Source organism: Eretmochelys imbricata, chromosome 3 (assembly GCF_965152235.1).
Source record: "Eretmochelys imbricata isolate rEreImb1 chromosome 3, rEreImb1.hap1, whole genome shotgun sequence".
Taxonomy (NCBI): domain Eukaryota; kingdom Metazoa; phylum Chordata; order Testudines; family Cheloniidae; genus Eretmochelys; species Eretmochelys imbricata.
The window spans coordinates 202,914,288-202,939,482 of NC_135574.1; the positions used below are offsets into that span (position 1 = coordinate 202,914,288).

The 25,195-nt window shown below is 42.0% G+C and overlaps 2 protein-coding genes across 2 annotated transcripts in view; both read left to right on the forward strand.

The window, feature by feature from the left end:
• TMX4 (thioredoxin related transmembrane protein 4) overlaps nt 1–5,750 on the forward strand; it is a 57,692-nt gene extending 51,942 nt beyond the window's left edge. The window contains exon 8 of the mRNA XM_077814097.1: nt 955–5,750. Within this exon, the coding sequence (XP_077670223.1) occupies nt 955–1,262 (308 nt within the window). The 3' untranslated portion in view covers nt 1,263–5,750. The remainder of the gene's footprint in view (nt 1–954) is intronic.
• A 13,216-nt stretch (nt 5,751–18,966) lies between these two features.
• HAO1 (hydroxyacid oxidase 1) overlaps nt 18,967–25,195 on the forward strand; it is a 45,810-nt gene continuing 39,581 nt past the window's right edge. Inside the window, exon 1 of the mRNA XM_077812058.1 lies at nt 18,967–19,103. Coding sequence (XP_077668184.1) covers nt 18,967–19,103 — 137 coding nt within the window. The remainder of the gene's footprint in view (nt 19,104–25,195) is intronic.

Genomic DNA, 25,195 nt, shown 5'->3' on the forward strand with positions numbered 1-25,195 from the left:
ACCAGCGGGGTTGCTAATATGCGGAATCTACTGTATATGATTTATAAAGGAGACAGTCCTGCCACCTTGTCAGTGTGAAGATTCTTATAGTAAGGTTCCACTCTACAAAAGTAATGGTGGTAGCAGTGAGCACAAAGCAAAAATCTCAGTCCCCAGTGAATATTTAATCATTTAATGGTGTCTAGGTTTAGGTTTGATTCTGGAACACCATATTCCACGAATCTTATCTTGACATAGTTGTACTGATACCTGGAGGTAAAGAAATTTGATTTGTATATATGTATGTGATTTATGGAATCATAAATATCTCTGTAATGTTTGCTGGTAGGTTTTTGGGTTTGGTTCAGTAGTATTGAAAATAATGAACGGAGTGTCTCAAATGCATCATTTAAAGTGATACTGCTAAGTAATTAGGTCCCACTCTGGCCACATTTAAAAGTTGTGGAGAATATACTTCATGTAATATGAAGCCATCCATCACTCTGAGAAACAATGGGAACAGTATATTTATGACAGATTTACACAAATATGTGCTTTTTGTGTTTGCTAGATTGGCTCTATAGCTACAATTACCTAACAAAAAGCATTCCCAGAGTTGCTTATGTTCCAGCTAATGCTTGTAGGATGACGGTGGACATTAAAGGAACTAAATAAAATTGAGCTACTGTTAACTTGTAATCCATTAGGAACAAAATGAAAACAAATATTTTCCTAATAGTAACAGACAAATTATAAGGGGGTGGAAGTTATACCTAGGTTTGAGAGTACAGAGAAACAGAGTAAAGTAATAAAATGAGATGATGATGATGCTACATTAGAATTACACCAAGGATCTTTTCACAAAGCATATTTTGTAATTTTTGTACTCTTGTGATAGTGTGGTAACAAGAAAAGAGGCTTCAGCAGATGACTTGCCCTATGATTTAAACATTTTCAATCTTTATTTTGTTTCAGTAGAGTGGATTGAAAAGGAGAATGCAGAGCTTACAGCAGTAGAAGAGGTGGAAGAAGCTGAAGAGTTATCAGCAAATGAGTTAGAAGAGGCTGCAGAGGAAAAGAAGGACATTTCAGATGGGGAAGATGGAGCCAGATCAAGTGAAGAGGCCAATTCAAGTGAGGATGGCTCAGAAGAGGATTCTGCCGTTGATGAAGGATCAGGGACAGAAGAGACAGAAGACATCTGTGAACAACCTCCATCTGATTCAGAGACCCAAAGCTCAGTAAGGCAACGTAAAAGCCAGATGGCTGACAATGGACTATAGTTTTCTTGGTGTTTTCCATCGACTCGGACCAAAGAAATATTTGGGGCCCTTCTGGTCTGCAGCTGAAGCCAAACACTTGATTTGTAGTTTGTGTTTATGTAAAGCGAAACCTCTGCTCTGCATCAGCTGGCTTCTTTCTTCTTTCCTTTTTCTAAGCCAATGTTTGCTCATAGATTTTCATTTTTATAAGCACGCCTTTATATATTACGTTGGGCATGACAATCAAAATCATAAGTATAATTTGGTCTGCTTAGAGACTTAAGGGGTAGGGGGACGTGACCAATGGGATGAAAGACTTGGTAATGAGATGCTTGTTGTTCATGCTTGTGCTCTTTTATAGACACTGCTCAAAGCAAGATGAGGCAAGAGAATCTGAATTCACAAACCTGCATTAACAAGAAGTAGCTTAGCAGGAGTCTTGACTTCCTTTTCTTTCTCTCTGAATATGTTCCTTAAATGCCATAAGAATATCAGGCACATCATAAAACAGCAGACAGAGGCACCTTAATTGTCTTCCATTAAAACAGCTTTGTGTTTAGTGGTTTTGCTTTCATCAACTCAACTGAAGCACCTTCATTATGTTGCTTTTTTTCTTGTTTTTTTCTGCTGAAGTTATTTTGAAACTATACCATAATTTTATAACAGAAACTAGTTTTATTCTATGCTTGAAGTGCACCCAAAGCTTCTCAACTGTTGATTATTCAAAAGCATAGTGCACAAGTCAGCTGGTGATTTTAATAATTTAAAATCATCAAAAAACCTTGGGCTATGGAACATAGACAACTAAATGCTTAAAATGACGTGTTTGGAATCTCAGAGGCTGGAAGGGAAATGATTTAGTGAGAACAAGGAATTTTTACCAAAGTGTAACCTTTTTCCTTTAAGATGTTGAAGTGAGAAGTATTTGTGTCTAAAACAGTAAATGCCATATTTCTTACCAATACAAGCTAGTCATATGCAGAGAACTGCAGTATTTTTTTTTTTTTTTTTTTGCTGTTCCCAGCTCACAGTAGTTGGCAGTCAGAACTGCTTTAGTAATATTAACTGAAAAACCACTTATGGTTTCACCTCCAGTGTACTGGCTTTAATGACGGAAGTAGTGGGAAAAACACATCAGGAAATGAAAGAAATAGTTTTTGGTTACACTGCTGTCTTGTCTACATTCAGATGCATCTTTTGAACTGCATAAAGTGGAAACGGCTCATTAGCTAATCTGCTGACAACACCCCATGCTGTCGAGTTTATTCAAGAGATCAGCATTTTATTCATTCTAGTTAGCATGACTTATATTAAGAATTTTTTTTTAATAACCACATCCCATTACGTGAATGAATATCTAAAGGATAATCGTGTACATTCCCACTTTGGCAGCATGCTGATCCAGATTGCATAATAAGAAGCAGAAAGGTTGTTTACATCTTTTGTATTGCATATTTAATTACCATGTTGCGTAAACCTGGCCATCTAGCATCAGTCTCTTCATTTCCTTTTGTGAGAAAAAGGAGTGTTCTGTGAGATTAAGATGGTTGCCCCCTTGTGTGAGAAAAGGGATATTACCAGTGCACAAAGGTGATTTTTTGGAGACAATCAGTCTTGACAGGGTCAGTTTACATCTGTCTTGGGAATTGTTTTACTGTTAATGTGAAAATTTTATTTAGCAGAAAGCAATCTAACTTACTGTGACTCACTGTTTTTTAAATGTTTCCAAATGTACAACATTTGCTAATCTAGTATAAATCCTGCAGTCGTAGGGCCTGATTCTGGTCTGTTGTCTAAGTGTAAAGAGGTGTAACTTCACTGAGCTCTTGAGCATAAAGGAGATCAGAATTGGGGCAGTACTTCCTTCTGCATATACTCAGATACTTAGACTGTTCATACAGCCATGAAGATTAGACTCTTTTCTCCAGCCCTCTGGATGCAGAGAAAATAGATGCAGAGAAAATTCTTAAATAGATATGATGGAAATGAAATTGTTGCAGTGCACTAAAATGAGAGCAGATGGCTTGGCTTGCCTGGACACAGTCCCCTAAACTTTCAGAAGTGGTGCTAAGGGCTTCAGCATTGTTTTTAAAGTGATACAGTCAATATAAAAAATTAATTTTTGCCTACATCTGTTGCAAGATTACTGTAAATGGAAGAGATTGGGGGGGAGAGAAACCATGGCTGTGCTTTTAACAGAGCTGTGTATACTCCATTTCACAATTTCCTCTATAGTCAGTTTTCCTTGTTTGTGTCGGTAAATCATACAGCGAGAGGGGAAAATATTTTAAGAATAGGAAAATGAAATATTAAAATCACCAAAACTAGCTAGGACAAGCAGACCAAGGGTCATATCTTCAGTGACCTGACTAAGATTCAAGTTGATGACATCTTCAATGAGTCATGGATTTAAAGCTCTGCTTGACCTGAAAATATAGGGGATTGTGTCCATCATGAAGTAATTGAAAACGTTGACTTGTGCTATATAAAAAGAAAAGGGTGTTCCCTACAGAATAGAGTCTTGAGTTGCTCCAAAAAGATTTGGAGGGAGAGAAACGTCCATATTAAAAATGTCAAAAAGTGATGGCAAAGATTTTTAAAAAATAAGAGCTTAAAGTTGGCCTCAGAAAGTCATCTTGAGGCATCTAAATTAGAGGCCTAATTTTCAAAAGTACAGAGTATCTAGAACCTCCCAGTTACTTCAGTACAAGATGCTAGGTGTATAGCCTTTAAAAAACCTTCCTCTCGTTTTGGTGCCTGAGAATTAAGTGAGGAGTAACTTTGTAGGCACCTGTTTTTGAAAATCTTGACATGCTGGTGTTGAAAAATCTGTTAATCTTGCAAAGAGGTACACCTCTGTCTCCATTAACTAAGAGATCTTAACAAATTATATAACAAGCTTATTGCCGTACAAGATGCAGGGATTACAAGATGTCCTGAGAAACAACAAAACTTTAATGACATAAACAAATTTCTGCAGTCCCTTATGTTCAAGTAACTCCCATTCAAGTCAAGGAGCATGTCACATGTTTCAGGTTCGGGCTGTAGAAAGCATTCAGTGAAAACCGGTCTAAAGACGACATGAAATCTCTGTAGATGAAGGGACACAAACAAGTGGGACTCGTGCCAGAACAGCAAACCTTTAGGCACATACCAAATGGCAGCTGTTCATCTCCCCCCAGTTATGTTTTTTGTGAATCTGACATTCTGTTTGAGTGATGATACATTCATTTTAAGGTGTTTCAAACATCAGACCCCGTAGATGGTGGCCCCTTCATTTCCATATTCCCGCTAATAAGGAAGATTAGCGCTAGCTTTGGTTTGACAGTTGATCTCTTGTACTGCAAATGGAGTTGAAATACAGTGGGTCTGATTATTGTATTTATAGAACACTTCCCAAAGTGCTGTGCAGACATTAATAACACCTCAACTTTAAGATTGTCATTTTTCTTTGTCAAATAGACTTGCAGCAAAACAGTAGTAACTCTTGGCTTGTGGAGGAAATCTGCTCTTCTGCTTAAGTAACAGGTGGTATTAAAGGGCATTATAAAAGGCAGGTTTCTCCTTAATGAATAATGTGGTAACCATGCAATAATAGCAATGTCGGTCTTGGAATATATGGAAGGCGTGTACCTTTTCACTGAAAAATGTCTTCTTAACCTTAAGACACGTTAGTGTAGTACTGAAATGTTTACGTCAGTATTAGACTTGCAGTTTTAGCATCGTCTGTGTTTCTGGGTTATTTAAAGGATTAATACCTCTCATTTGTGCCAACTGAGAAGACTGTTTGTCATCTCATCACCTCCATCCTCTGTTTTGATTCACTTTACAGAAGTAGCATTTGTCCTTGCATTTGGAATATAGACAAAATGTCTTTGAAAAGAGGCTGATGTTCACACAATTGACTGAAATGGTTTGAGTAACTGTAGCACCGTTAACTCTGGTAAGATCTGCTGACGGGGAGTGCAGACTTTTGAAGGGTGACCATAGATTTTGGATTTCCAATTTAGAGACTCACTTTTCAGAGGCTGGTGCTCAACATGTTCTGGCAATCATGTCCTGAAAGTGTCTCAACAAGAGCCTCCAAAAAATGAGGCATCCACAAACCAGTAAGTCAGTCTTGAAATGTTAAGGCTACATTTCTAAAGAGGGCACAAATGAAGCTTTGCCTTTTTTACTTATGCTTCCGATAAAGTTTCAAGTGAAATAAAATCTGTGTAAGCCTTCGACTATAATTACTCTGTTGGACAACATTTTTTGTTACATGGCTTTTTCATGGAAATGTTATGCAAAATTACTTTTTATACTAAAAATTCTGTGGCTTTAAGCCATGGGTATTTGTACCGGAATTCCATATAAATTTTTTATTTATGATCTGGTTCTGGCTAGTTTTTATTTTTCAGCACAATTACATTTGATTGAAAAATCACACTGTATCTCAAGGTTGCGTTTGTAAATAGTTTATAAAGGATTAATAAATTAAGATGTTTTAATAAATGTTTAATCAATTGTTAGTTTTACAACACTTGCTGATGTTGAAAGCCATCTATAACACACAGTGTGGCTATAATGTGCTTGTAACATTTATACATAATTTTTAACTCTTTAAGAGTTCCATTGATATGACATCTGACCAATTTAATACTACATTCTACTTATAATTAGCTCTGCAAACCCAATTATGAAGTTGATAAAAGAATTTTCCTTAGCCAACTTCAGGTATGGAAATAAGAGAGCCTAAGATCTAGTTGTTCTAGTAATTATTTTTAAAGCAACGGAGTTTGTAATCCCAAATGGCTCAGTATTTTGAGATGTAAAATTTGTTTTTATATTCAGTAGGGAAACAGAATTCTTGCAATTCTTTGAAATGCTGACTTATTTATTCACTGTGGTTGAAATTTGTAGTTTCTTGTGTTGGTGCAAAGTTAAAGCTCACTCTTTGTTCATCCAAAGAGTTGCTAATGTGGGCTGAAATTTCAAGTGAAAGTAAGACAGCTGATGGGTTTGTGTTCTAATCTTCATACAAAACCAGGTTGCAACTAAATTTATTTTTTTAAGGTTTTGCATTTTTCTAATCCAAAACACAGTGAAACATGAGATGCAAACTCATGCATATCAAAATATTCTCATATGCCCTTTGAGTGAAGCAGCTGAGTTTTGTGTAGCTGTCACCTTTTCACTTGCTGTAGATGAGTGATCTTTCTCTTTACATCTGGGCTGCATGTTTCTCAAATTAGACTCATGTGGCTTTTGTGAAAGGGTTTGCTATCTTAACTAAGTTTGGTTCGAACAGTCTCAAAGTCAAATGACCTGTGTGTGTATGTGTGTTTGGTTATAAATCTGACATCAAACTCCTCTCCTTCATTTTCTCTCACCAGTCTGTGCTCCCTCCCTCTTTGACTTAATTGACTTCCAGAGAGACTTTCAAATCCAGGTATCGAGGCTCAAGCTGTCTGCATTTGAGGTTCACTGTGAATATTCTGTACAGCTCCATGGTTTGAATCTCAGCATCAAATGTTTGTTCTCCACTATAATAAAAATGTGGCTAGCTACATTGTCAAAGGCCAGTGTGGAGTTAGCCTGAAAGCACTACCATCCTAGAAGTTAATAGGGAGCCATTACCATTTATTCAGAGTATAAACTCTGAGCCTAAGTGAAATATTGAGGACAAAGATCTTTTCAATTTGGTGAGTGGCTCAGTAGTACAGGAAAGTAGGGATTTCCTCACACTTTATCATTGCTTACCACAGCTTCTCAGACACTCATTAAACTAAACTATCGGGGGCCCGAGAGAGAATACTTATTGAGTAACTGAAGCACTCTCAAATCTTTATCAACACTTATAAAATATTAATTCAGTATTCCCTCAGCGTTTCATTAGACAGGCCTGCTTTGTGGAATGGAGAAGGCAGTGTTTTTTTTTTTTTAACTTTTTTAGTAGCTGATTCCTTGACTGGTATATGATTATGTGGCTTTAAATATATATACATTTTATAAAAAATATCACAGAATCTCTAGGACAGGAAAAAATATAAAAATCACAGGATCTCTGGAATAGCAGATTATAAATTCCTAACAAATCCTTAATTTTCCTCTTTGGGAATTATGTGGTGGTATTTAGTGGATAAGGATTTAAACCAAGAATTATTCTGTCTGGAGAGTGTCTGTTGTAAATAATCCTGCTATAAAAGCTTAGTTCCCAATGGGCATCTCTGCCTTTCTTCTACATTTTTAGACAAGAGAACAGAGTCAGGAAAAATGAGAACAAGAAAAAGGAGGAACAAAAGACAAATCCACCCAGGTGCTGGAAGGTGGGTGGGGGACTTTATGAATGATTGAGGGTGGCGTGGGGGTCACTAGGTGAGCGAATTAGGGGTAACCAGGTGGGAAAAAGTGGAGCTGCTCTCCATTTTCCTTATTCCTTAGTCCTCCCATGCACTGGAATGGACATCCTTGCTGCTGGCGCCACCTGTCTGCCGTTGCGGGCTCATTTACATCATCTGCCTGAAGTGCTGCCCCTACCTCGGTCATGTCAATGACAAACGTTCAGAACACACGTTAAATTAGTTATTTAAAAAAAAAAAAAGCCAGAGAGGGTGGAGCGAGGGGCACAGAGAAGGTCGAAAGGTGAAAAGTTACATTAAGGAACACTGCTCTTATATATTACACTGATGAATCCTGACATCGGCTCTGCCCTAGCACGTGATACTGGTCCTCGCTGCAACCTACACCTAATCTTGCATCCTGTCGTGCCAGATATGCATAGGCACCCACCCCTAACAGCACTGGTCTTCCCAAGGCATCTTAGAAAGTTGCTGCCCCTGCCCATAAGTCCCTGCTGTTCTCACAAGCTCAATGCAAGGTCTTGCATGCACACTGCTGCTTTGTTTATAGGCAGCCTCACAACATGGTGCTGGTAGCTCTGGATTTTCCCCTCCTCTCCCCACCATGCGCACACTGTGTTGTCCCAGAGTCCTAAGTTACAATAGTATTAGCCCCTGGAAGCCAGAGATAAACATCTCATAGACCTATTGGGGGATCTTTGAAAACCTTAACTCTTGTAATATAGGTACACCGAGGGGCCTCTACCCTGTCGTCAGCCTCTCAGAATTTTTGGCCTGCCCTCTGTGTTGGAACTCTTTGGGGGGAGCCCTTCTCAACGTGAGAGACTCTTTCTCTTGGTAAATTCAGTCTGAAATGCAGACAGACAAATGGAGAGGTTTCCCCTAAGCAACTGCCGTAGGAAGGTATTCCTCTTTGTAGTTATTAACCCTCAGGAAAGGAAATGCCACCTCTTTATACTGTAGTCCCTTCCTGCTTCAGACTGTAGTCCCTCTTTCTCCTGCCCCTGTTCCTTTCCACACTCTTGCTTCCACAGCGCCCGCATCAGTTCCTGGCACAGCCTTCATTCCATACTCCTCTGCAGCTCACGTTACTGCCTTCTTCCCATGTAAACTCCCCTGTGACCTCAGTGGTCCTGTCACCATGTTGGAACAGAAAGTTCCGTAAAATATCTGATACAGAAACCTCAAAGCATTTCAATCAAAATGAGACATTTTGAGATTCCCAGATTGAAACATCACATTTTTGGTTTCTCAACCCAACTTGAAACATTTAATTTTGGATCCATTCAACTTCAGTCTGGATCCACCTGAACCATGGTGCCTCGTGCCCCCATTCTCCTCTAAGGGCTGGACTGTTCTGCCATGTTACACCTCCCATGATGCATCCTGGCCACTCAGAGAGGCCAGTCCATCATGGGAAGTACTGGCTGCCTGGCATGACTGGTGCATAGTTTAGAATGTGTCTCTTCATGGTGGCTCAGGTAGAGGTGAAGGGATTTTTTTGGGTGGAAAATAAAACAAACAAAAAAAAATTCATTCAAATCCACATTTTCCAAAGAACATTTTGTGTCTCTGGAAACCAGACCACCTTGTGAAAAATATTAGGCCAGAAAATTCCTGTGCTACTGATGATAAGGGAGATCAAACTTCATGATTCAGGGCCTAGGCTGACTGCTGCAGAGGGTCAGGAAGGAGGTTTTTCTCTTGCCAACTATATAGCACAATTAGGTGTATTTTTGCCTTCCTTGTAAGCATCAGACATTGGTCATCATTGAAGGCGGGTCTCTGAACTTGGTGGACCAGTGGTGTGATTCAGTGTGAGAGCTGGTCAAACGCTAACCAAGTGGTATATTTATTTGACTGATAACTTATTTTAATATTTATTGTCTTTATTATAATATTGTGCTGTATTTAACCAGCTCTTTTAAATATGGCAGGAGGTGAGATCATCTGAAGGTCAATGGACAAATGGCTGGCTCATTTCAGTAGAGAGTAACTGGAAGCAGCTCAGACTTGTTTACTTTAATTTTTACTGTAATAACAGGGTGACCTTTGCCATGGTACAAGGATGCATCTCATGTTAAAAGCAAACCTCCTGATTTGTGAGTTATAATCAATGAGGTAGAATTGATCAGTCAGTAATCAATGTATCATTGTCTGAGGAATGCACTTCCCTGGCAGTGGAACATGGCTTTTCTTGGCTGTGTTGGTCCCCAAAAGTGGCTACTCTGTAGGACGGCTTGCCAGGTGGCACGAGTAGAACATCCCAACCCCTCCCCACCTCCTTGTCTCAGGCCAGTATATTCCTCCATGACACACCCTGAATCCATTGGCATGGGGAGTAAATGGACTATTGCAGTCTCCCACCGCCTGGATTTTCTAGATCTCCAACACAGAGCTACAGCAAAGCCACCCATCCATCATCATGCTGCTAGTGAACTGGGCACTAGGAAAGGAAATTAAAATTGCCACTTGCTCCATCAAAAGTTTCAAGTCCAAGAGGGCCTCATTCCCTTTCCTTGCCCCATCTTGACTGTTTAACTTCATTTTCCAGTCCTTCACACTCACTATAGGCACTGTCCCGCGAAGCAGGCCAGGGGCTCCTCATTTCCAGCATGAGTAGTTGGGCTGCAGGGGCACATGCCTGGGATGTGGGAGAACCAGGTTCAAGTCCCTGCTCTGAATCAGATGGAACAGGGACCTGACCCCAGGTCTTCCACATCCCAGATGAATGCCCTAACCACTGGGCTATTGGCTATAATGAGGCAGAGGTCTCTCTTTCTATCTTTCTCCCCCCCAAAAAAAATTCAAAAGCCCTTGCAAAGTGGAATTCTTGTTTTCCAGCCTGCCCTACTCACAACCTCATTCACTGTTTGACTCTATTCCCACCTGTACTCAGTCCTATCAATACAACCCATTTCCTTCCCAGCTCTTTCTGACCTTTCCTTCCAACTAGAAAACGTGTATTTTTAAGAACAAGTGAATGTAACATTTCCTCCTGCTTTTTAACACACTCTTTTCTACTCTTCCACTGGAAAAAGTTTTTAATAAAAAGTGTTCCCCTCCGCTCCCTTCCCCCCCAACTTTTCTTTACTTTTCTCCCTCTTTTCTGGTGGGAGGAGGAAAAGTGTATATTAAAAAAAGAAAGGGGGGGAACAAATAAAATGAAATTTTCCATAAAATTTTCAATTTTCATTGAAATCCATTTTAATGCAGAAAACTTTGACCAAAGAAATTCAACCAACTGTAATGAATAATGATAAACACAAAGAGCCTGATTCTCTCCTGACGTCGGTTGGTTGTACACTGGTATAAAGCCATTGATTTCAATGGTGTTACTCCTGATTTTACACAGGTGTGAGTGACAAAAGAATTGGGCTCATATACTGACAAATGATGTACACAAGATATGCACACAGTTCACTTACTCACAAATGCTAGTACACACACCGCAGCGTATGTAAAGTATGTACCCTCAACCTCCTACCTGAAAGTGCAATTCATTAGTCACTAGGGCCAAGATCCTCAAAGTATTTAGGCACCCAACTCCCATTGAAATCAAGGGGAATTAGGCATTAAATATCTTTGAGGATATGGCTCTAGATAACAGTGGTGGCTAGGGGCATTTGTGGTCACAGAACAGCAGGCTGCTTGTGTGTGTCAGCATGGCCATTTATGGTGTTTGCTCTAAAGATAACAACCTCTCCCCATTCTCTAGTCTGCGGATGATTTCTGCAGATCCACAGGTCTAAGAAAGCTCATGTGGGCTCTGCTGGATGGCCCCATTCAACAGGCAGCAGGTGAGTTTTTACCAGCTGGTCATGCAGGAAGTAGACACCAACAGTACAGATATGGCCATTGAGAAGCTCAGCCCATGGTTCTTCCAAATAGCGAGCAACTCTGTGGAACTGTGGAACCTAACACCCAATGTGGAGTATCTCCTCAGAGTTCATGCAGTGAATATACCTGGAGCGTGGGAGTGGTGCAAGCCATTCAAGGTGAGCAAAGAAACTGGGCTGTTTTCATGGAGAATGAAGCCTGTTCTCGCACTCTTTTATTGGTGTCTAGAAGGATGCTAAAGCTGTAGGCCAGAGGTTCTCAAATGATGGTGCACAGACTTGATCTCCAGAGGCCCACAGAGCCCTATCAGTTGGCCTGGGGTGAGGGAGGTGGAGAATGCACAGGCTGAGGCAGGCGCTGGCTGAGAATCCCAAAGGCTGTTCCTCTTGCAAACCAGCAGGTGAAATGGCGCGGTCTGGGGAAACCTGTGCTCTGACTGCGTGTTTGACCAGGCTTGTGCCCTGACACGTCACAAGAGCTTCCTGGGACCAAATCGCCCTATTCTAATGGGAGTGCAAAACCTACACCTGAGATGGATGCAGCTTCTTTCTAAATCACCCTGGTTAAGAAGGAGGAGAGAATGTTACATTCCCTTTTTGTAATACCCCCCTATCTTCATGACAGAGTCCTGCAGATTCTGCCAGAAGCCCCTTTCCTGCACTTATCACTCCACCGTCTGATCTCCAGGTAGAGGTCACCGTCCTTCTGACCCTGTGCGGCTGAATGGTCTCTCTTCAGAGCCCCTCAGCTTTCCCCTGCTATCATCCACCATTCGCTCTGCCTGGCCAAGAAGCCACCCTTTTCCCCACCACTGTCAACCCGGCACTGCGCACCTGCCCTCAACTCACAGGTTGCCACAGGGGAAGGTAAAATTGGTGTGTCAGTCCCTCACCTCTCTGTTATCTTAAATTTCAGTTTGCGACTATGGCCACCACTGGGGAAGGTTGGCCCCAGGCCTTGTCACTGTTAGTCTGGCAGAAGAAAGATCCACACAGAAAGTGGATCCACACACGGAAAGTGATTTGTCTAGATAGGCATGGAAGGGAGGATATATACCGTTGCCAATGTTATTAAGGGCCTGGCCAGGCCAGGCCAGACTTGAGATACATGTAGCTGTGTAAATAAAAGGAGATATGTCTTTCTGATTGAAATGTAGCTCTGGCTGTGCGGTCTCACTGTGTGACCCTGGGCAAGTCTCTTAACCTCCATGTATCAGTTGCCCAGTTGTAAAATGGGGATAATCACACCTATCTGCCTTGCCGTGCTTTTGAGCATAGATTCTTTAATGTTTGCAAGGCATTCTGATGGGGCCCTAGAGAGGCACTCTACCAAAATATCAGAGTATAATTACACTTTAAGCGTGGATGATCGTTCATCTGAGAACAAGCAAGAGAACTGTCAAAGAATACCCTCATCTGATTCTGACTCTTGCTCACAGGATTGCCTGTAGAACTTGTCCTCTTTGATTTGCTTCATTAAACAAAGGGCTAATTGGTCCTATCTTTCCAGAAGTGCTGGGCCATACTGTCCAATACAGAACGCTGCCTCTCCCTTTGCTAGACTTCCTTTTTAAAAATGGACTTGCCTGGCACTCTGACAAGGGTGGGAGCAGTAGGAACCTTTCTGTGGTTGGGCCCATCCTAGCATACATCTGCCCCTACACTAAAGGCTGATCAGAGAAAAGCTGTGAGAGTTGGTGGGTGGGGACTGTGTAATCACAGGATAGCTGCCTTCTGACACGAGGGCTCTTCAGGGAGCCCGGCTACTCAGGAAGAGTCTGGGGAGTAGCACAGAGGTGTTAACTCTCTGCAGGACTGGGGGTTCCCTGAGGAGCCCCAAGATCTGTGGGGCGGGGCAGCTACACCCCCTGCAGAGCCTGCATCCCCAAGTGGCTGCTTAGATGAGGGCTCTGATGTGAACCTCACAACATTTCCTGACCCTGTTCCCCCCCTTCCAGCGGGTGCTATCACTAGTGTGCCCAATTTGGTGCCTCACCCCATCCACACGGGCTGAACTAAACCATGCTCCAGCCTAATTTGGCCACCCCCAAGGTTAAAAGCCACTGCCAGACGCAGCTGCTTGGCTGCAGGGATCAGACCTTACTTTGGGAGGCCAGCTTTGCAGAGGACCTGGACTTCAGCCTTGAAAAAGGAAAGCTCAGCTTCTGCCAAAAAGTGGTCGGCAATAACTCAGCTACTATACTGTTGTGAAAGCATTTTATGCTCTAAAGGAACCAGGCCTGTCTGACTTCATAGCCAAGGTGAGTGAAAAGTAAACAAAGAGCATAAATAGGGAAACCTAGCGTTAATATCACTCTGATTCAGTGATCAAGAGCCCTCGCTAAGAACCTGAATAGAACAGCCTCTCCATTTTAATCACTGAAGGTGCTTGAAACAAGGATGATAATTTTTTTTAAAAGAACATATGACTTCTGTCTTCACTGTCTCTTTAATCCTGGGAAAGGGCAGCGTTCTGTGGACAGCCTGGCTAATCTTTCACTGCTGTGTCACTCCCATGGTAACTCTCCAGTGTCTGCCAGGGGAACAAATGAGAAGCAGTGATAGCTGCAGAATAGGATGTTAACATTGCCTTGATTTCTGTCCCCTTTCGACCCCTCCAATTACATCTGAATGTTTCAGTTGGATTGCTCTTTGACTTTTATCAGCTGTCTTTGCCTTTGTCCAGCGAGCTCTTTGCTGAGCCTCAAAATGCCATTGCCTTTCCCGAAGGTGAAAGCTCAGACCGCGGAGGTCTCATTAAGCAGACAGAAGGAGACGTTCATCCTGCAGGACAGCAAGTGCATAGGTTCGTTAAAATAAAGGAGCCAATTACTTACAAGGAAGCCATGTCAGAGCTAGCGTATATATCTTGTCCGATGCAGCGAGGAGGCTGTCCGGTGCACTGGGCTGTACCTGCAAGAGGCCAAATGATCAGACCTATAGTCAGACAACCAGTTTTTGATGTGCTCTGTAATAAATTTGGAGGTTCCCCCCGGTCAGAAATGATCAGGTAGCAGTAACCACACACCTTATACATCTCATCTGTAGCCTAAGAGGACAGCTGCGCTGCTTAAGAATAAGGAGTGTGGATGGGCAGACTCATAACCCCCCTGTTCTCATGTGCTGAGAAGCCGGATGGGATAACGTGTTCACAGCCAATGCAGAAAGCTCAAAGCACCTTTGCTGGGCAACATAAATGTATCCTGCCTCCCTGGCTTGAGCTGCCCCACCCTCTACTTGATGGTCTTGGGTTGCTCCCAGTGGATGAAGCAGACCCATCCTGATGGGGTACATGACAATCAGATACGGATCAGTCTCGAGCTGCCCATGGCATCTGGGACACCGATGTATGATATCGCCTGCTGCCTTCCCAACACAAGACCTAACGCGAGCCCCTAAGTGTAGAGGTGTACTGCCACCCTAAGCTAGGAGGTGATGTCACTGAAAAAGCTGCTCATCCCATCCTATTTCCATCCCAGCCTGGTAGCCCCTAACTATGCTATTCAGAAGCATGTCTATGGCATTCGTGTGTGGTAGCATGAATGCACTGTTCAACATTCACAATATATCAAACTCCTTCTCAGATTAGTTGGACCCCTTCTTCTAAAACAGTTCCTTACAGCCACAGGGCACAGGTGCTTGATGCCTTCTGCGCCTGACATCATTACAGCATTGCTGTTTGGGGAAGAGGGCGTGTTTAAACAGTGGTGCCTCGCGACATGTTCTGTAGGCTGGTGTGAGTGACATCTCTAACACCTACGTCAGTGAAAGCAGGGCTGCTGGGGAGACGGAAAGAGCACCAAGGGCGATTATACATTTAGTACATTTTTTAAAAAGCATTTCGTTCCACCTCCAAGGCAATTTGCTGGGATTATAGCGTATCTTTTCACAGTACAGCAGAGTGAATTATTTGCTGTGAAAATGAACATGAAATAATGTAGCCATCCTTTTCTGCTTGCTGAATGTTCATCTATAATCAGAGGATGTACACAAAGATATATAGATTACATCTACATCAAAAACATGGGACAAATTCCGGCCTATCGCGTAAGTAGCTCCATAATGGAAATGCATGGATATTGCAAATGCAACCTTTGAAATAGCAACGTGCTACTGAATTGTGGCCAGTAACGACCCAGCCCTGCCCACTAGCCTTCCTTACCCACCTTATCTCTGCTAGGAACATGAATGATCTGTCTGAGGTGTGTTCATAGTCCCCATTGCTGGGTCAGGGTAGCCTATACATACGAACGTGTGGACCACGTTTTCTTATACTGAGGCTCCAACCAGGAGTGTCCTTCCCTGGTCGCCTGTCATGGGACAGCTGTGGAATGCTTTGGGAGGGGGGTTAAAACTGAGGTGGAAGGTCTCTCCTGTTCCTTGAGGATTTTCTGGCATATGGCTCTGTGCACAGAGCAGCCAGAATTTGGTCCTAGGTTTACCTTCTTAGCCAGTCTGGACTGAGCATTCTCCCCTGTTTTGTGTGTGTGGTGAGTTTGTGTCCCATAGTATGGGAGAGGAAGCATTGGCTTGTGCACCAAATAACTACTTAGTGACATAAAGGTAGTCTCATTTATGTGAGGGTGACTAATGAAAAGACGTAGTGGGTGGGGGAGGTGGCATGAACAGCTTGGGAAGAGTGGAGCAGCTAAGCTATCTTCACCAGTTTTGGGGCAAATTATCAAGATTATAAAGTGACATACAAAGTACCTTTGAATGCAGCTGCCTGTATTAAAATGCCTGGCTATCACACAGTATTTGTTCTCTGGTGTGCATTGGGATAGATAGCCTGTTTAGCATAGACTGTATGCTTTTGAAATAAAAAAGGTAGGATACAGCTCCAATTTTGTATCATGAGGGGCGAGAGATGTCAATTAAACCATTCTGGATTTTGCTGGAAATTGACATGGATGTGTGACCTGCATTCTTTAGATAAAATATCTCCTGGTATAATTATACCTATGTTAATATTCATCTCCAGTAATTCCTCTCATGAAAGTTCTCAGCAGATGAATACCCATAAGAAGCATAAACCTCTCTCTCGCAAGCCTCTTAGACTAATCTTCTCTTCATATGGGAAAAGCAATTAGAGACATACAGCTTTCTCTCTAAGTGCTGTAGCTTTCTTTAAATGTTTCCCAAGACTGACCGTATGGTCAGCACTACCCATCCTGTTCCGATCCCTAAGGTGTTTCTTAAAAGATGTTAGAAAATCCCTGCTGAATTGTTTTTCTCACTCATCGTTGGATGTTATACTCTGGACAGTGTATCCATAAAAAAAGATGTACCTTTAAAACAAGACAAAGGCACTGGTTTAAAAAACAGCCTGTATCACATTACAGTGTACTAGGAAGTATTGTGATTCAGTTTTGTTTGTTTGTTTATTTACTTTGCAGCCTCATTAAAGAAACATAAAGCCACTCTACAATGCAAATGGCCAAGGGACTGGGTGGCTGGCTTTGTTTTTTGATTACGTGCAATTCCTGATTGGATAGCACATCACAAGTAGATACTAGAGCCTGGTTCATCAGCACGTTACTCCAGTTTGAAGCGGGTGTCACTTCAACAGTGCAGTCATGCGGTGAGAAATCAGGCCCTATGTTGACCTGTGGTGACCCAAATATGACCTACCGAGCTTGTAGGTGACCTTCAAAGTTCTACTGTACCTCATCCTATGACTTGGAAGGATAAGATTTTAATTCAGTTCTAGATTTCTCCCTCTACCCCAAACAGCAATGGAAAACATCTTCATCATTAATAACCGACACCCACAGAGCAAGAAATTTGAAAACGTTAAGATACATTGTGCTTGTGAGTTACAATTCTCTTTGGCAAGCTGGTAAGAAGAAATTAATGTTATATAGTCAAAGTACTATGATTTAATTTCTAAATCTTGACTTGTTTTACAGTTATTACGTTTTGGATAAATAACAGCTATTAGGTGAGTTCATTTTATTTCCAGCTAAGGCATAAATCTCAGTTGATTGCACAGTTTCAACAAGACTTTGCAAATCATTACTTGTAGACGATGTCTTTAGGTGTAGTTTGAAAATAAATGCGAATGTTATCTGTTAAAATGCATAAAAGCCAAAAGTAGAATCCTGCCTAATCTTTATTTTGAGACTGCAACCCATAGAAACCACTAGTCCTATCATGCACTGCTCCTCCCAGTATGGAGAGAGATTTAAGGATAAGGGCCGGGCCGGCAAACGAACTGGGGTTGGTGAGGTCTTAATAATGTGGGTGAGCATGGAGCTTGGGCATGGGGGGAGGGAAGAGACCACCAGGAGTTGATGGGTGGGGGAGGAGAGCTAGTGAGAGAACCAAGATCACCCCCTCCCTCCCCAACCCCCCCCCCCCCCGCAACCCTCCACTCACTGTTCTGACTCCCTCAACAACCTCTCCTTTTGCTGGGGCATTCAGCCTTCTTCCCACTGGGGTTCTCACAGGACTGGCCCCCACCCGCTGAGCTTGTGTCTGCAGTGGTGGAATGGGCAGAGGCTTCCGCTGCTCACAGCCCCCCCTGCAGGGGAAAAAAGGAAGCACAGCACCATTGATCTAGGTGTTGGTCAATGAAGTAGTGAGGGGCCAGTTTTACGTGTTACGGGTGATCAGTAGAGGTGGGATTTATTTATGTTACAGAAGTGGACTCTACAGTGCTTGGTGCTGTACAGACACACAGTAAGTACTTTGGGGCACGTATTGTCTCTTCCTGTCCGAGTGGACAAGACAGGGTGGGAGAGAGGAAGGATTATTATCCCATTTTACAAAGGGGGAACTGAGCCACAGGGAGAAAGTCACTTACCCAGGGGCAGGGAGTCTGTGGTAGAACTAAAAAGAAAAGGAGGACTTGTGGCACCTTAGAGACTAACCAATTTATTTGAGCATAAGCTTTCGTGAGCTACAGCTCACTTCATCGGATGCATACTGTGGAAAATGCAGACTAACATGGCTGCTACTCTGAAACCTGTGGTAGAACTGGGCATTGAGGCCAGATCTCCTGAGTAGGGGCCTTACCTGTAGACATCTGAGAATCCTCTACGTTTGTGGGTGTTTGAACCTGGATTTGGAGCTGGTTTTGCAAACTGCCTAGATCAGAATTTTTTAGTCTTTAGCACTGGCAAGGTCTAGAGCACTGAACAAGACGCACACGCATACACACAGAGAGTCCCTGACCCGAGGGACTAGCCTAGGTTAAGCTTTTTAATTCATGCATCCGTAAAGTGCCAATATGTTTATTTTGCTTATTTATTCATTTTTTATTTCTTGCTTTTCCTTTTCCCCATGTTGTAGACCTTTTACAGTCTGGATCTGCCCTGAACACACTGGGCACGTCCCTCAAATTGTGAATCAGAACAGAATGGCAAAGTCCAAAGAGAATGTCCAGATGTGCCAGGGTTGTTTGCACATTTTAAAAAATCAATTCAAATGATTCAGATACTTGAACTTTGGAAAAGTCACACATTAATTATTTACAGGCCGAAAAATAGACCTTAAAAAGAGTGGAATGTAAGAAGAGACTTATCCTGTGGGGTCCGCAAAATGTCTGGAAAACCAGTTTGTGTGGGTGATTTTGAACAATATGCCAAGAGAGTTCTTCCAAAAGCAGTGTACGACTATTACCGGTCAGGAGCAGACAATCAACAGACATTAGCAGATAACGTAGCAGCATTTTCAAGGTAGGAAAAAGACAGAGTCACTCTTTAACGGGTTGAAAGTCTTTACTAGGAGTGGAGCTGGTTGGGAAATAATTTTTTTTCCAGCAAGAAACCCTCCCCCCCCCCCCCCCCAAAAAAAAAACCCCAGAAATGAAAAATTGTTCATTTCCATATACTTTTTTCTTTGAAAAGAGAAAATAAATTAGTTTTTAAGTAACACTTTTTGAGCACACGGAATTTCTTGAAAATTTCCATTTAATAACAAAAAACCCCCGAAGTTTTCCATCCAAAGATGGAAAATATTTTTGACAGTGTTTTTTTGACCAGCTCTTACTGGGAGCCCGATCGATTTTCCACTGCACTCTGTAGAAAGACTCCTATTGACTTCAGTGTGCTTTGGATCACCCCTGGGGTAAGCAGTATTTAATCTGCTAATTGAGATTTTAATTTCTACACTCGTCTTCACACATCTGCCATCAGGGTATGTTTCAGCCTCCACGTTTCAGCCTCCGGCGGGCTAATGAGAGATGTGGGAAAACTTCAAAACTGGATTGCACTCCAGCAAATTTGCAACCCCGGGTAACTGACACTCATGTTTATTGACTCAGACAAATGTACTAACAGCAGTAGGCAACAATCTTTAGATCAGTTTCAACCTTCGTCAGATTCTCTTTGCGAGGATGAAATTCAGGGGGATTTATATCATATCTCAAAATAGTGAATCACTGCTCCTCCACTCAGTTATTCAGATGACCAATGACGTGCATTCCTGCCGGGCAGCTGAATCAAAGCTGTGTCCTATTGGTGCCACTAGGGGCAAACCACAAAACCTAGTGCACAGTCTGAGTGGCTGGGTTACGTGCTAGACATCTCTACAAAGGCCAGCCATTACTGTCGGGTAGTCAGAGACCAGTTTTGTTGGGTGGCGGGCTCTCTTAGGCCTGGTCTATGCTAGAAAATTCGGTTGGCTTACCTTCACTGCTCAGGAGTCTGAAAAACACACCAGAGACCAAAGCTGCTTTTCTATCTTTGCTGTTCTCTTTTCAGTGCGTGTTTGTCATGTTTCGTCTTAAAAAAACAAACAAACCAGGATCAGACTTCAATGATGGCACCAGATCATCTAAACTAACCTTTTCTCCAAAAAAGGCCAGTTACTACCATCTTTTATACGTCTAAAAGACAGACAAAGAGGGGCATTCCCAATAAACAACTCTGTGCAGCTAAAGGGAAGAGAATAAGGGAAATGGCTAAAATGAAAACCTTACTCTTAACATTTTGTATTTCTAATGCTGAAACTGTTTTTCCTTTTTCTGTATCTTTAATAAAAGGTTAAAAAGATGTTAATGGTGGTGGTTATAACAGAAGAAAACCAGCCTTAACTTAACTTGAAATTTTTGGATCACACTTAACCATTTAATATAACAAGGGACAAGATGTTAATGAAATCCTTGTTTCCTGATGGGCACAAGACACCCCGTTATCACTATAACATATAGAGTATAACTAATGCCTATGGAAGACATAACAGGTGTGACCCTGTGTGTTACATCACAGGACAATGCAGATAGCTTATCTCTATTAAAAATAATTAGTCTTCAACTAATTGGAAGTCTCCTTAGGATGTTCAGCCAAAAGGCTCACACAAATAACTGCTCACTTTTTTCCTTTGCAAGTGTTTATTGGCCTATTCATATGTAACAAATATTCTGCATTATATAGGATTAATAACCTTGGATGAGTAAATACCATTATATCAGCTTTTAGAAAGGATGAAATGCAAACTCCATTAACAATGGGTATTCCCACTGAAGTCAATGGGACTGGAAGCAGGGCCAGTATATTTTTTCAGTGTTACTTTTTATAGGGAGGAGTCTTTACTATTGGGAATTATTATTGGAAAAACCCAAAACAGCAGTTGTGGTTTAATACTAAGAAAAACTGGCTCCATTATGGTGCTATTCAACACTCAAATGCTCCTTTACAAAGGAGGGTAGAAATCCTTATCCACATTTTACAGCTGGGGAAACTGAGGCACAGCACGGTGAAATGACTTGTCCAAGGTCACCCAGCAGGCCAGTGGCAGAGCTGGGAATAGAACTCACATCTTCTGCGTCACAGTCCAATGCTCTAGTCGCTAGGCCATCCTGCTGTATTATACTTAACATGTGAAGCTAAAAAAGTCCTTTCTATTAGAATGCTCATTCTCCATTTAGGTGATCCTCAGCTACTTACCTGCTCCTGTGACACTGTAAAATGGAAGAGTTTTCCACTGGTTGTGTGCTAATGTATATGTAATTATTAGAACTTATAGAGGCACCTTGAGAACATGAAATACTCCCATTCCCTTATCTATGCATAGCTATCAGGAAAGGCAGTAATCTGGCATCTCTAAGGGTACAAAGTTAATGTAGTTTGGGTGCTTTGTTTGAGAAGTGCAACCTTAACTGCATTCCCGGATTTTTAGTGTGTATAAGTATTTTTAAACTCTAATGTTTTTGAAAGGTAACGTGCACTCGAAACATGGATAAGTGTCTGCAACCTGAGCTTCACCGCAATGATGTTTTTCTGCAGGATTCTGAAGAGTGCCTGTTACATAGCATTGACCATTCACACCGGCAGAGGTTCTGCCCCGTTGTGTTTTGGGGCCTATGGAGAAGGCTGTCAAATATGTTTCAGCCACAAGGCTGAATAAGGACGGATGGTCTTGTGGTTCAGTGGCTGGATTATGGCTCAGGAGTATTGGGTTCTCGGGCTGGGGTGGGGGGGAGAGAAAGGAATCTTACTTCTTCAGCTCACAAAGTTAGTGTTGCAAAGATTCATTAACACTGAACTTTATTTATGAAACCCCTAAACCTCCCATTGCCTTCAATGGAGGCAGAATTAAGCCAATACTTTTGAAAACCCTACCCTAAAAGCACAGATGTCCCTTATACCTTGAAGACAAAGGAGTCAGGACCGATTGGCTTTAAAATTCAGGTTTTTTTTAACTGCAAAGTAACAGCACAAAACTGAGACCGAATCAGCACTTGGAAAGTGTGTGGGAAATGCGCAGGTTGCTGATTTGGTACATGATGCAATTATTTAGGTACATGCAGTAAATAGTTTTGGTGCCTTTAAATGTGAATTACTTTGTTGGATCAGTTTATTTTTTTGTCAACTCAATGGCTGCATTAAGTGACAAATGATTAGAATGGTTATCAATGAATGTACTAGCAAGAGAGAGATTACTTTGGGATGTGACACAGGTAATTTGGTCTGGACCATGTGTGCTTCTGGAGAAGTGGCACGCACATATAATGGATTAAAAAATAATTGTTTTCGCTTTTAAGCAATGAGAAGTTTGAGTAACTTCAGATGCTCTTGACATATCAGTTCACCTAGAGTATAAATTTCCACCAGAGATCAGTTCTTATGCTAGTCACAGTAACTTTCTTGTATTCTTTGATTTTTAAGTGATTGTTAACACTGATCAGGAACATGAGTCTGTATTGCAATAAGAGCCAGGGGTCACATTCCAATGTCAGGACTTTATTGCTAACAGTAGCTCACTGTTCCTTCAGAGCCCTGGGATAACATGGTGGTAATTGTTGTAAAGGTGAGATTTTTAAGGTCAGAGAAGATTTTGGGATGTCCGAGCACGTCATCCCTACAGAACGTGACCTTTTTCACCTTGCATTTGTTTTTATCTCACGACACTGTGTCCTTCCAAGGCTGTGCTGCCTGGTGATTAAATTCACTCCTAAAGTTTTCTAATTACCAATCAGGACGAACAGAGAATGGATTTTAGGACAAGGTCATGGTGTCTTTGACTTGATGGCACTCAAGAAATCAATCTAAAATCTCTTCTTTCAGCATTTTAAATGAAGAGCGGAGGGGGAGGGGAATAAATCTCTGATAACCTGTTGTGACACACTCTGCCATGGACTTTCCAAAGGCATTTGGAACAAGAGACATTACACTCAGGAACACCTACATGGAACAACGACTGCTTGTTTACCAAAGCCACAGCAAATGATCGTTGCCTTGTGGCTAGGTATTAAGGTAATTCAAGTGACTGTCCATATCTGTTGGGGAAGATCGAGAATGCAGTCAGGTTCAAGCAGGTATTTATATTCAGTTAAAAAAAAAAAAGCCAGGAATGTTTTGTATTTTAGATAGAAGTTCAAAGGAACAAAGAGGAACATTGCCTCTGGAAAGCCAAAGTACTTCACTGAGTAGCAGCAAGTCACCTCATTTGGCATCTCCCTCTTCAAGGGGTATGTTTGAAGTGGGGGTGATTTATGGCTTGTGCTCACTTACTCTGGTCAGCATCTTCCTTAAGCCTGTCAGGTGTAAATTCTCAGTGCTGAGTGCTTGCTGCTGGAGGATAACCCTATACTGTGTCCACACAGCGCTGCACTGGGAGACTAAAGAATCTACTCTGAACATGTGTATCATGCTGTCTCCCCATCGATAGCAAAGGGTGATTGAAATATTTTCTTGTTTCTACTGCAGAGGGATCTCCAGAGAAGGGGGTGGACATACCCACTATTACATGGCTTGTTTGAATAAATCTCTGGAAATTTCCACCTGTCTTTCCCCAAAAGGTTTATAGGTTTTTAATGAGGATACGCTGGCTGCATTTGTGTGATGTCTGTCATCTAAGGCTCTCCAAGTGCTTTGCAAAAAAATAAACAGATTAAATTCAAAACAGCCTGTGAGATCTACTAGGTTTCCTCTGGGTAACTGCTGAACAGGGCACAGCACCAGCCGTGACAGTTTATGACAGGAAGTGCAGAGCTGTAGAGGGAAGGAAGGTAGCAGAATGAGTTAGAATTTGCCTGGGATAAGAAGCTTGATTTCACAATATGTTTATCTGGCAGCACAGAGCTGGGGCATTAATTAGCACCGACTTAGAGGGAACAAAGGAGAGCTGGTTAAAATTTATTATATTTAAACATTTCAATGACATTTAAAATACTGAAATTTAAAAAGCAATAGGGGAAAATGTCAGTGAATTTTTTTCTCTTTTTATAAACCAAATATAGAACTGATTGAAATTTTTCAGGTTTTGAAATTTCAATGGAATTCAAATGTCAAAAATAACGGGGGGGGGGGGAGAAATTCCTCCTCCCTCCTCTTTTTTTTTTTTTTTAAACCAACTTTGGAAGCAAGCCACTGTGACCGTCCCCAGGGTACAATCTGGACTGTTTGAACAACTGTGTCCCCTAAAATCTCTGGCCTGGAGTGCCTCTTGGCCTGTTCACACTGACTTCAGCATGCAAATTCACTCCCAGCTAAATAGGTGAGTGCTCTGACCAGTCACTTCTTAATTACATACAGGCCCACACCCGCTAATTCCCAGTCCCAAATCTTCCCCCAGAAATGTGCGTCTTGTCCTGTCCAGCACACTACAGAACAATGCATGCTCATAGACAGTCCGTTTCATCAAAGGAAATCCTATATGCCCCAGCCTTGCTATTCTAAATGGAGTTCCCCTCCACTCTAATCCAAACACATTGGTTAAGATAAAACAATAAGATGAGTTTAACAACTACAGAATGATAGTTTGTTATTACAAGTGACCATCACAGCCACTGAAATCACAAAAGCTACTTTCCATATCACTGAGATGTATCGTGGTGGTTTCTCATCCCAACGACTGACAGTTTAGAACCGCGGATCACAGCACATGGTTGTGCAGGCTATATTAACTTGAAAAAAAGAAAGGGGGGGGGGTGCTCAAAAGATTATTAAAAAAAGTATACATGGTCTTGAATATATGTCCAGGAAATGCTATTATTCCAGGGCTGGAGGAACCAAATGTGTCATTTTCTTTATTTCATAACAATGGGTGACCTTGTAAAATCACTGCTGAAACATGAGCATTGGTCCAACATCTGTCTAGAAGAGGCGTGGGAAAACAACGGCCCGCAGGCCGCACCCAGCCTGCGAACTGTTTTAAGTCGGCCCGTGAGCTCCTGCTGGGGAGCTGCACCATGTGGCTCCCGGAAGCCGCGGCACGGCCCTGCTCGGAGGGTCGCAGGCTGCTCCACACCTAGGAGCCAGAGATGGGACATGCCACTGCTTCTGGGAGCCACCTGAGGTAAGCGCCGCTCGGAGCCTGCACCCCT